Source organism: Borostomias antarcticus (assembly GCF_949987555.1).
Source record: "Borostomias antarcticus genome assembly, chromosome: 17".
NCBI lineage: Eukaryota > Metazoa > Chordata > Actinopteri > Stomiiformes > Stomiidae > Borostomias > Borostomias antarcticus.
This window is the reverse complement of record NC_140250.1, coordinates 13,246,032-13,258,531: the sequence shown is the minus strand read 5'-3', so window position 1 is coordinate 13,258,531 and position 12,500 is coordinate 13,246,032. Positions and strand designations below refer to the sequence as shown.

Genomic DNA, 12,500 nt, shown 5'->3' with positions numbered 1-12,500 from the left:
ACTTTCAGTCACTAGGGAAAACAACTTATTGGTTCAAGTAAACTGCACTGTAAACTGGTATTACTGTTTTGAATATGAACATTCTATGAAATGGTCAATACAGTATAAATACAGTTTAAACTAAAACTAGTGTTAAGGTGCGTCTGACTGACACTCTTGTAACTCTCCTCACTCGCCTCTGTTCTCCATCCCTGTTCTCATCTGTCGGTCATGCGTGGTTGTCGTATGGTTGTGTTTGCGGTCACGTGCGCTTGGTCCATCCACGGCTGTCGTGTCCTGTCACCACACGGGCTTGCGTTCGCCCGCGCGGCCTCCGCCGAAAACACCGGTGCGGTTCACACAGCCAACCCAGGCCCGGCTCGTCTGACCTCCGTGACAACGGACCCGCGTCCCGGGGTCCCCCGCCCGCCGCCGGCGCCGCCGCCCACCTGCAGTGGGCGTACGAGTACGATAGCAGCAGCGACTCTGACGCCGGGCGCCCCGACCCGGACCTGGTGCTGGACGACCTGGCCAGCCGGCGCTTCCACAGCCCCTCCCCCGTGCCCCCCACCAACTTCGCCGTTCCCATCGGCCCCCCGGAGGGCGGGGGGCCCGTCTCGGCGGGGAGGGGAGGGGGCGGCACCTGGCCCAGGGTCTCCGCCAGACCTAACGCCGCCACGACCTGCCTCAGGTCAGAGCCGAAACCGAGAGCGAGAGAGTGTGTTGAGTTGCCGTGCCTGCTGCCTGGCGAGAGAGTGAGAGGGCTACGGTGACGGAAAAACCACAGTGTGTTTTCCGGGCTGCCTTTTTGTCACTTTTTTTTTCCTCCCCGTTCATGGTAACCATCCTGCGCCAGGCCCCCGTCAGCGTGGCTCCATTAACAGGCTTGGAGTTCATTCACCATGTTTTCCGTTTTGGTTTTTGTTGACCTTGTTCAGGGCTTCAGTGCTTGTTTCGTTTGCTCATGTCTGTTTGGTTGGACCTGCAGTGCTGCCCGCCGCACCCGAAACCTAGCTGGTTTCGCTCCGCCGTGTGACCTTTAACCCCTGTGTGCCGCTCTGCTCTCGCCGGAGAGTACCGCCCGTACTCCGCAAGGAACAGGCGCGAGATGCTCCTTGCCCCGCCCGTTTGCTTGTGTGCGGTGCACTCCTCGCCGTAAGTTCCCGCTGATCTCATCTGGCCGTCTCTCGAGCAGCAGCAGCGGCGATCCGTCGCCCCGGCACCGCCCGGCGGGGGCGGACCGTGGCCGCCCGCCGTCGGCCGACAGCCTGCTCCGCCAGCTGTGGGACGACTCCGAGGACGAGGAGGACGAGGAGGGCTACGCCGACCCCGTGCACGACGACCTGTACACCCGCAAGGTGGGCCTGTCCCCCCAGCCCGCCGCCAGCAGCGCGTCCTACGACAAGTTCCTGCCCAAGTTCTGGACGCCAGAGGAGGACGCGCACATCCGGAAGATCAAGCTCGGCTCTCAGAGACGACCCTGGTACAAGAAGATGCAGGGCTTCAGGTGTGTGCAGAGGAGGCTGGTGGGATGTGGCTGCACACACACACACACACACACACACACACACACACTCTTACACACACGTGGTACATTCACAACGCCTTCTGTCTCATCAGCACTACTCCCTCACACACTGCTTCAAACACTTAAGCTTCAAACACTTCATCTGTCATAAAGACTCTTTATCTATCGTCCCCTCTACTTTTAGTTAGTGAGGCCAGTCTGTCCTGTTGCACTGTGTATGGCTAATTTTACCCCTCTCTTCTTTTTACTTGGATGGTGTTACTGCAGCTTGTGGATGAATGCCTGGGATTCTAACCTCTGTTCACAAACCTATGATTTAGTTGGGTCTTTACTGCTGGGAGGGGCACTGCTTTTCTCTGAGTTGTTTCACTCTGCCTGATGATCGTTTCTCTCTCTCCCTCTCTTTGCCTGTGTCTCTCGCCCCCTAACTTTCACTCCATTCCTCCCTCTGCGCCCACCCTCCTCTCTCTCTCCTCTATCTCTGTCTGTTTTTCTTATCCTTCACCCCCCCCCCCCTCTCTTCTTCTCTTCCTCTCCCCTCCTCCGTGGCCGCGGCAGAAAGAAGTCGGGCTCTTCCTCGGACGACTCTGACTGTGACGTCAGTCCCTGGCTCTCCTCTGCCCCTCCCCCCGCCGCCGGCCCCTCCCCCTCTTACCCCCACGCACCCGAAGGCTCCACCCACCCCGGCAGCCCTGGGGTTCAAAGGTCGATACAGCTGCTTGATTGTGACGTGACAGGGGCGTTATAGAATCTCCTGACATCCTAGGAGCATCCTGCAGAGCTCCAATCAGCTGCCCCCCCTAACAAACTAATGGTGATGTCACACAACCTAGCTGACCCCGCCCTAACATACCTTGCAAAGCTGCTTGCGTTTATTATTTTTATTTAAAGATTTTACTGAGATATGATTTCTGTGGTGTCTTGCATCCCAGTCATATTCAGTAGATATTGTAGAGGACTATGTCCGCTCCATATGAAATATAGATAAGCTATAACATTCTGCTCGACAGATAATCACCGTTTGATGCTCGTCTTTGACAAAATAGCATCAAATATCAACAGCTCTGCTCCTCTTTTATAAAAAATTTCCTACTTTTCTAGTTCTCACTGTTCTCACCGGTCGACTTGCATGCACTCATCTCAACCTTCCTCTCTCTCTCTCTCTCTCTCTCTCTCTCTCTCTCTCTCTCTCTCTCCTCCCCTACTGCCGCCCGCCTTCCAGCCCTTACACCCAACCACACACTGCCCCCCACCAGCCCCCCAAACTACCCACCCTCCTGCTCGAGAGGCCCCCGGAGGTGTTCCCCAGAGTGGACCCCTGTTCCGGCCCCAGGCTGGTCCGAGGCGAGCGGAGGGCCCTTCTGGGCCGAGAGGACCCCCTGGAGGCCCCCGAGCCCTGGGAGGAGGGAGACGGCGTGGTCCCTGACCTGGAGAACGACGACATGTTCGCCAGGCGGACGCAGGCCTTCCACACCAACAGCGACCTGGCTCTGCTCAAGAGCCGCCCGTCCGTGACCTTGAGCCGCTCCACCTCTGAGCCCGCGGTCAGCATCGTGACCCGGCCCCGGCCACCGGGAGCCCGGGGAAGACCCAGGCTGCCGGACGTCGAGAGAGACGACTTGATGTACCGGAAGGTCAACCCCCAGCAGGGTCAGGGACAGCGCCCCCTATCCGGCGCCCCTGACCACTACAAACCCATGCCCATCCCGGAGCCCTGGGCCCTGCCCCCTGCGCTGCAGGCCAGGTTGATGTGCCCCCCGTGCCCTTTGACCCGGGAAGCGCAATCAGAGGAGCGGGAAGAGAGGGAAGGGCAGCCAACAGATGACATGCTGCTCAGGAAGTTTGGAGTGGGCGCAGGGCTCAGGGCGGGCCAGACCCAGGGCCAGGGGGCACATCTAGATCCGTCAGCCTATCAGAGGGCTCCGTCAGTGCCCACCTCCTGTAGCGAGGGGGACCTGCAGAAGATGCAGAAGATCCGGGAGGCGAGCAGGCTGAGGTTTAAGAAGAGGATGATACTGGAGAGATTAGCCTTCCTCAACTCCTAGAGACCAGTGGCCTTATTGCCTGACTTTGACATTCAAAAGCTCTCTAGGTTGTGTGTTAGTTGTGTTTCTTTTATTTGACCTTTCAATCTCCAATTTACAGTTGTTTTTGTATGGGCGTTCACTAACGCCGTTTGGGAGAACATACTGTACCTGTCAAACCTGGTGTTGTAGTCCTGCACGAAGCACTGTGAAGAATCGGTGCCTCCTGTAGTCTCACACACGGGAATCTCACTCAACAGCACAGTACTTCCTCCTCAGAACAAGCAAGGTGCCTTTCATACTAACTGGAGCGAACGGAGGACAACTGGAACACCGATCCCAGTGGCGGACATGTAGCAGACGCCCGACAGCGTTGAGGGTATATCGGACCTTGCTTCTTGCCTTAGACGTTTGTTTTACCTCAAGTGTGACGATGCAGATTTGAAAGAAGTAGGAAACTATGCATTCATACTAAAGCCTTTCTCTCAACAAACATTTTGGTAGCTATACTCTACAATACCTAAGATCTAAACAGCCTCACGGCTGGTTGCTTCACTGTATTACAATGCCTTGACGCTGCTATCTTATTGAAGTGTTATTGATGAACCAACCGCATGAGTACTGATGTCATGGTGATGACCAAAAAATGAATCACCATCCACACTGATTGACACTACATTTGTGTTTGTTGTTTATTTTCCCTGCTCTTCGACTGAGTCCCCCCCCCCCGTTGTGATCATGAACAGCTTTACTCCTCCTGCTTAATAAAGACTGATCCTGACTGACAGCTGTTGTGATGGCGTGCATTTGGGCCTGGATGGTCTAGTGTGACATCATAGCGTCCGAGCAGCACGATGTTGTTGTCTCTCACGGCGACGCGGGAGGCAAGCAGGGCCCACAAACAGGTCGGTGTGTTTGAGAGGCTTTGGATCTTAGTGAGAGCCTTTGAGTACATGACTGGGGACACACCCCGCACAGACTGCCGACATGGCAGCGAACGCCTGTGATGAAGAGAAGTTTTATCGTAGGGATGTGTGTTTTAAAAAGACTTGGAAAGTGATGGACGGGAATCCTACATTGCCGCGTGAACCGACGGGAGTCACCGGGCACCATGTCTCAAACGCCCTTTGCTTCCTATGAGTGTGCACACACGCGCACACACACACACACACACACACACACACACACAAAGCGGACATTTAAACCTGTGTCTAGGGCATCTGGATTTACTTTTCTCACTCATGTGGAGTAGGCGTTTCCAGTGACATCATCCTGTCTCTACTGACTCTAGAAAGAGAGCTATTGTTGAAAAGGAATACACACACACACGCACACCTGCAGCTTCACACTCCAGCTTGTGGAAAGGTGATACGTGTACAGTGGCTTTTAAAAACATGCCCCTGAAACTCTATCCCCTTCAATAAAATGAAAGCGAAACCTTGAATGTAACCTGACGTGTTTATTTGTTGCTGTCTGGGTCTGTGATGGACGTTATGCTCAACCGTGTCACTGACAGGACATCTACTGTAGCCTACCTCATTTGACCACGAATGACCTTTACCCCTTATTGTGTAATACCACTCGCCAAACCACAGCGGTGTCAAATACTATTTACAAATACATATTCCTAAAGTGTTTATTTAGTTCATCCAGGACAATAGAACCAATGGGACCGAAGAGCGATCTCCAAGGTATAGACTCCCTTAAAATCCATCCATGTGTTTGATGATCTGACCCAGATCTGCACCCCACTCACAGACAGACGAGCCGGCAGACGGACGAGCAAACAAGCAGACAAAGTGAGAGGAAGGGAGATATTTAGAGTCAACTCTGCCTAAATGTGACCAGTCTCTGTGTGGTTCTCTCTGGTCCCGTAGAGCGCCCCGAAACCGCGGCGGTAGCGACGGGTGAGTTGACACCGCGTCCCCGGGAATGTGGCACGTTCACGTTCGCTTCGCCCAGCGGTGGTTGCGCGCCGCCGCCTCGCGCTTTTGTATTTCTGCTCCCCTCATCTCTCTCTCTATCTCACCATCTCTGGCTCTGCTTAACGCTGACACTGAACATAGCTGTGGATTGTGTGGCTAGGGGTGAGACCGAGGGGAGGGGAGGGGGGGTGCGCTTGACAAAGATCTATTGAAAAAGCAACAAAGTGAGAGCGAGACTGCCTACGCCACACACACTAACAATACACTTGGTCATCCTGGCCGAACTGTAGCCTGCCGTCGGCCGGACGTTCCAGCCAGACCTACGAGTCGCCAGTAGTGCTGTGGCTACAGCTCAGTTTGAACGAGTTTGAAATGACCTAGTGTTAGAGAGAGAGAGAGAGAGTCCCCAAGACAGGTGAGTGAAACGGGAGGGATTTGGCCACGCCCACGCCACCCGGGTGGTTTGCATGGATGGCGTCGGCTGATACGCAGTGTGACGGCAAAGCAGCGCGCTGTCTCTAACCCATTCAGCCAGAACGGCTTTGAATGAGCTTGTGTGGACACGGCCAGCGCGCTCGCCCCGGGCATGTGTTGCGTTTGCTTTACTAATCCCCCGGTAGACAACTCCTCTGTTGATCTAAACATGATGTAATGCAACCTTTATAAGTGTTCTGTCCTTTGGTCCTCAGTTTCAAGTCGTTTTTATTCCAGATTATTTTACCTTGTGTGCTGTGGTATCACGGTAATGCATGACATGGCATTATGTGACTGCAGAGGAGTGAGTTTGCTTTTAATGTTATCCACGCAGTAAACCGCCATGAAACGCTGTGTCTGGAGATCCACTTGGCATCTGCAGCGTACCTTGAGAGATCAGGCTGGATCCCCGGGCGAGGGCCCCGTTCCAATCCTGTAAAGCAGCGCATCCTTTCTCCCTCCCTTCCTTTGAAAATCACTGGTCTGACGAGGTCTGGATGGGTGACAGTTGTGTAGAGGAGAACAAGCTTTCACCCATACAATCACAACAGACCAGAGATCACGCCAATTGAGGGAAGGACACGTTTTTACAGTATTGGAACGGGGCCCGGTTATACACCCGTCAGCGGATTAACTCCTCCTTCCATCTCTCCACCCTCAGGAGTAAATCTATGAGTGACATTGCAGCGGACCAGGCCACTCTGAGACAGATACGTTATGAGGAGCTGCAGAAGATACGTGAACAAGTGAAAGAGAGTGATGACCAATGGCAGGATGTGAGTATTGCATGCTGTTCGTGCACACACGCACACACAGACACACACACACACACATACACAAATACAATGCCACACACACACACACACACACATACAAACACCGACACACACATATACACACGCAAACACATACCACATGTACATTAACACTCTTCACCTCACTTCACTCGTTGTCGCTACAATTGCTACTTCATTGTTGTTGAGAACAGTACCATGCGTTTGCTAGCCTTATTCTGGTACAGGTAGTAACTATGAGAGGAGATAACAGGGAAATACTGCAGGCATTTGATACAGACTGTTTGGAGAAGGTAAAGAGCTGTTTTTCTGGTCTGGTCTGTGCCTGTGGCCACCGGTGAAAGCAGAGCTGGCTTGGTAGACAGAGAGGAGAGGAGAGAACAAACACAGCTGTTGTACCCCACTCTGCCCTCTGGCGAGGCACTGTCCTGGTTTGAGGAGGAACCGCAGAGAACGTGAGCTCTTTAGCAAATCAGTTATAAAACATTATGCAATGATGCAACGAAGGACTTACACCGACCACTACGCACAGTAGTGTATAGTCTTGTTGGACGGAGACTGAGGAAATCTGAAGATGGGTTCCTCGAAGCTTCACAAGCGTACGTAACAACATACAGTGGCGCTGCTGATTTGATGTTCCTGTTTAGAGTTTGGGCTACTGTCCACCTGTAGTCAGTATGGCTGCTGGTGTCTGGGTACAGTGGTGTGAGTGGTGTGAGAGTCTGGTGTTGCAGTGAAGGAATGGATTCTTAAAGCAGCATTTAGGTCACACACAGACCCCAGTACACAGGAGACCTGAGCCAAAGGAGGAGCCAAACACACAAATAGGACACCTTCAAATGTAGTCCTCTCTCTCTCTCTCTCTCTCTCTCTCTCTCTACCCCCACACACACTCTCTCCCTCTCTCTCTCTCTCTCTTTTGGTTGTTCTCTCTCCCTCACTTTCTCTGCTTCACTCTGCAGTTTACTGGCCAATCCCACAGACCGCTGTCACCCATGTTAGAGAGGAACTGAGTTTAGGGGAGGTTTTCTAAGATGGCGGCAGGCTAAAGTTGACCCGGGCCGGTTTCTCCGCAGGACCTCACCAAATGGAAGAACCGCCGGCGGAGCGTGAACTCTGACATCGTGAAGAAGAAAGAGGAGCGTGAGCTGATTGAGCAGGTGGCCGTGGGAGGAGACAGCGGCAGGAGGCCAAAGACCTTCAGGGAGATGCAGGAGGAGAGGTGAGGACAAACTAGCCACAGAGACACACTGATACCTCAAGGTTAGGATAGAGACACATACTGGCAGAGATATTGTAGACGCATAGACCTGCTATACAGGTAGACTTGATATACAGGCAGAACCTTCAGAGACACACAGTCTCTATCTGTGGTAGGGGATGTGTGGAAGACTTCTGTGATGAGTGGTCCAGCAAATAGGGCTGCTGGGATCTTGGGGGAACTTCGCTTTGGTCTAGCGGTTTGATGTTCGGTGTTCCCATGCATATATAAGGACACTGGTCACTGCAGTCCCTGGCACTGGTCCAGGACTGCAGATACCAACTGTTGATATACCTTCCCATCATCCCCAAGGACAAAGTGGTTAGCGCATTAAGCTTGACTTATTCTAACCAGGCCAGGTCGAGTCTGGCTTATGTGCGTGGCTGGCTGGTTTCTGTTCAGGACTGGTAGGACGGAAGCTAGTCATGCCACTGAACTAGCTGTGAATTGAAATGACATGAAATAATGTCTGATAAATGAAGATACAGTAGGTCTTGTCGCCTGGACACATCAGTTCCAAAACATAAACAACAGCGTTTGTTTAGCTACATATAGACTTGAGGAGTTTCGCTCAGCATAGACGGTAATCTCTGAGAATATCCCGCGTGGGAGTCCAATGCTCTGACCGCTACTCTACTTGTGGAATTTAGGTAAGGGATAAAAAGGTTGGAGTGAAAGGATGAACGGGTGGAGGTTTGGGGTATAGTCCCATAAAGTCATAGGTTTGGGGTATAGTCCCATAAAGTCATCCCCACTGTGTCTTGAACCCCGGTCTCCCGGGTTTGAGTCCAATGTTCTGACCACTACTCTACTTGTGCATTTGAGATCGGTGGGTTGGTTTTGGTGTCCTTCTTCCAGTCCTTAGTGTGGGTTGGGGTTAGAATAAGGGTTGGGGTTGGGACAGGATCTGACCCATAAGGCAAGGGGCAAAGGTTGGAGTGAAAGGATGAACATGTGGAGGTTTGGGGTATTGTCCCATAAAGTCATCCCCACTGGGTCTTGACCCCGGTCTCCCGGGTGGGAGTCCAATGCTCTGCCCACTACTCTACGTGTGCAGTGGAGATCGGCGGGTTGATTTTGGTGTTGTTCTTGATTTTGGTGTGCTGGGACTACTGCCTCTTGTGGTGCCAACAGAGAGATGCAGGTCAACATTGTCGGGAGGAAAGGAGGGAGTGAAGGAGTTATAATCTTACAAACGTTATACTAGCTGCGCAGCTGGCCAGCCATGCACAAAAAGAAACATACTACTGTACTGATTTCAGCATCAAGCTGTTTTTTATTCCAGTGAGTGTGCATGCAAAGTACAGCTCCAAGAAGCACCTGTCGATGAGAATGTAGCTCAGCAATGCAGGATGCCGTTCCGAGAAAGGAAAGCCACAGTCGTCTACAGCAAAGTCAACTGCCTTTGAACTCTCTCTCTCCCTCTCCCTCTCACTCTCTCTCTCTCCAGTAATTGTCTCCTTGCTCAGTGTGAAAGTGTAATCTAATAGTGTCTTATTATACTCTGCCTCACCTCCCTCTCTCTCTCTCTTTCTTTCTTTCTCTCTGCTCTGCCTCCATCTACCCTTTCCCTTTCACCCTGTGTCCCGTTCACCTCCCTCTCTCTCTCCTCTCTGCCTTTCTACTCCCCCCCCCCCTCTCTCTCCTCCCCTCTCTCTTTCTACCTCTGTCCCCTGCTACCCTCTCCTCCTTACCCTCTCTTTCACCTTCACACCCATTTCTGTCCTTCCTAACCCCCCCCCCCCCAGAGGGAACCGTGACACCAACAGTTCTATTGGCAGTCGCCTCCGCTCCCTCTCCTCTCTGGACCAGGACGTGTTCGAGGGCCCGGTCCCGGCCCCCTCCCGCCACGCCCGCCCCTTCCCCACCAGGAGCTACACCGTCGACGCCCCCTACACGCCCGCGGACCGCCCCACCACCCGCTCCGTGTCCCCTCCGAGGGAGGAGGACCCCCCCGCCGGGACCCGGGCGACCGACAGGGCCGGCTCGCCCCCCGCCGTGGAGGAGGGGGACATCGTGGACAGTCCCGCCGGCGGCAGCCGTAGTCCCATCGATAACCCCTACTCCCCCACCACCCTGACCTCCATGGAGAGGAGCAGCAGCCCCGCTCTGGAGCCCACCGGCACAGCCGAGACAGAGGAGACCACCACCACCTCCACCTTCACACCCAGCTTCCTTCCCAAAGTGCCCGAGTCCAGGCCCCCCTGGGCCGGCAGGCAGTCTGTGGAGGAGGCCCCTTCTGCCGGCCCTCTGTACCGAAGGCCCCAGCCCAGCTCGGTGGAGCCCAGCTGGCCTCCAGGGGTGTCTCGGGTTTCCGCCTCACTCCCCAGGAGCTACCAGAGATCGGATAGCGCCCGGCTCAGCTCAGTCGTCACGCCCAGGCCCTTTGGGACGCAGTCCACCCGCCTGGCCTCCCTTCCCCGAGCCTACACGGTGAGTACCGGGCCATACTGCTGCCTTTTGTCTGGCTCTGTCTGTCTGTCTGTCTGATTCTCCGTCTGTCTGTCTGTCTGTCTGTCTGTCTGCCTGCCTGCCTGCCTGTCTGTCTATCCCTCTTGTCTGTACTGTCTGCCTGCCTTCCTGCACTGTCTATCTGTCTGATTCTCCGTCTGTCTGCCTTTCTCTGTCTGTCTGTCTGTTTGTCTGATTCTCTGTCTGTCCGCCTTTCTCTGTCTGTCTGCCTGCCTGTCTGTCTTTCTGTCTGCCTGTCTGTCTGTATTTAGCCTACTGTGTCCATTGTACCTTGTCAGGTCGTTAGCTTGTTAGCTTATTGGGTCCTTTGCTTTCGTTGTCACATTTCTCCCACATGGCTCTGTGCAGGCTACTGTATGTAGCTGAAGGGTGTCTAGAGGACAGGCCAGGAGGGAGACATGGTGTGACTGTGTGGCTCTGGACTGCGGGAAAACCTTGTGTTGTGTTGTTGTGTTCCAGTGTGGTTTATCTACTGTACAGTGTAGTCACCCACCAGGCTGATCTATTGACTCTTAGTAAATAATGGATGAAGCTAATGCATTTTATACTGCTTGCTATTCACTTTTACACAGCTTGCTTCACGGTCTATCTCCAGCCTTCTCTGTTGGTGCTTTAGAAGAGCTGAGTTAATACATCGCGATATTTGGACTTTTACAAACATGTCTGCTGCTAATTCTCCAATTAGATTTACTAAAAGTAAGCTAAATCGTCCAAACAGTCTACTCAGAAAGATAATACATTGACATTTATTACCTTATAAAACTCGCGCCCCCGCGACGCAAGCATTCAGTCGAAGTGTGCATGCGCAACGTTGTGCTTAAACAACACAGTAGTAGCTAACTATTCCGGCGTCTATGGATATCATGCATGGATGTATTAAAAGAACATGCAATGATATCATGGCGGAGGTGAGAAAACCGAAGCGAAACATCACGGAGGAAGCCAGAAAAAAGAAAAAGACAATCTGATAACTTTACGACAGTACGACAGTGCACTTACTCGCAGAGCCTGTGGGGGCGCAGTTCTGAAAAAGAACAGAGATAACGCTATGTATTGCTTTAAACTTGTGGTTTATGATTGAAGATGCGCTTCAAGGTAGGAATGTGAAGAATAGACACAATGAGGTTACATCATTCATTCTGAAAACACTGGAGACACTGGAGAGAGTCGGTTGTACTTTTCAGACATTTCACCTGAAAGGCTTGTACACCTAGGACACACTATCTGAATGCTAATACAGAGGAGTTTGTGATATTTGAACAGAACAGAATGCAACAGAATTATTATTACAGTAGAAAGAAACAGAAGAGAACACACAGGAATAGAACACAACAAAAAAGTCTAACCGATCTGAACACTTAACGTTTGCCAGTTTGACACTCGTTTGACCGGGCTAGCTCATCCCTCCTCCCTCCCTCCCACTCTCCAGATGGACGACTCTCTGAGGCGCGTGAACGGCGAGACGGACGTCTCCAAGAAGCCGCCGCCCTCCTCCGCGGTGCCCAGCCGCTACAGCCAGGTCATGACCTCCGAGGACGAGGCCCGCTCGCACTCCAGCTCCGCCCACAGCAGCAACGAGGAGGAGGAGGAGAAGGAGAGGGAGGAAGAGAGGGAGGTGGTGAAGGGTGTGTCCCCTGTCCCTCCCCCGGTCAGGAACGATGACCCTCCCGCTCCCCAGCCCAAGGCTGCGTCTCCGCACCCGGTCAGCAGCGCCCCAGTCAAGGACACCAACCAGGTACGGTCAACTTCTGGCTGTTCAACAGAGGCTCTTAATACAGAACTTTCACTGGGATGCGCCCATGAAACAGCAAGAAGGTGGAAGTGGGAGACGGAGAGAGTGTGTGTGTGTGTGTGTGTGTGTCTGCGTGTGTGTGTGTTTTCGCCTGTGTGTGTGTGTGCGTGTGTGAAGTGAACACACGCTTTGCAATGAAGACCCTTCAGCACCAGAACCAACATAATGTGATACAGTAACGATAGTTTCATCAGCTGTGCAGAATAACATCTGTCACAATGTACTGTATGTAGTTATAGTAACCCTATCAT

At 53.0% G+C, this 12,500-nt stretch overlaps 2 protein-coding genes across 3 annotated transcripts in view; both read left to right on the top strand.

Annotated features, from left to right (window-relative positions):
* LOC311320407 (LIM domain only protein 7-like) overlaps window positions 1-12,500 on the top strand; it is a gene marked incomplete at its 5' end in the record, with an annotated part of 60,651 nt that overhangs the window by 31,612 nt on the left and 16,539 nt on the right. For both annotated transcript variants that reach the window (XM_084452138.1, XM_084452139.1), the window contains 5 exons: window positions 5,409-5,438; window positions 6,592-6,706; window positions 7,801-7,946; window positions 9,734-10,418; window positions 11,887-12,192. In XM_084452138.1, the coding sequence (XP_084308264.1) occupies window positions 5,409-5,438; window positions 6,592-6,706; window positions 7,801-7,946; window positions 9,734-10,418; window positions 11,887-12,192 (1,282 nt within the window). The remainder of the gene's footprint in view (window positions 1-5,408; window positions 5,439-6,591; window positions 6,707-7,800; window positions 7,947-9,733; window positions 10,419-11,886; window positions 12,193-12,500) is intronic.
* On the top strand, window positions 321-3,552 carry LOC311319881 (LIM domain only protein 7-like; the record flags this gene model as incomplete). Its single annotated transcript, XM_084451511.1, has 4 exons — window positions 321-670; window positions 1,175-1,486; window positions 2,066-2,204; window positions 2,764-3,552. Coding segments are annotated over 4 exons (1,590 nt in total), but the record flags the coding sequence as incomplete, so codon positions are not given.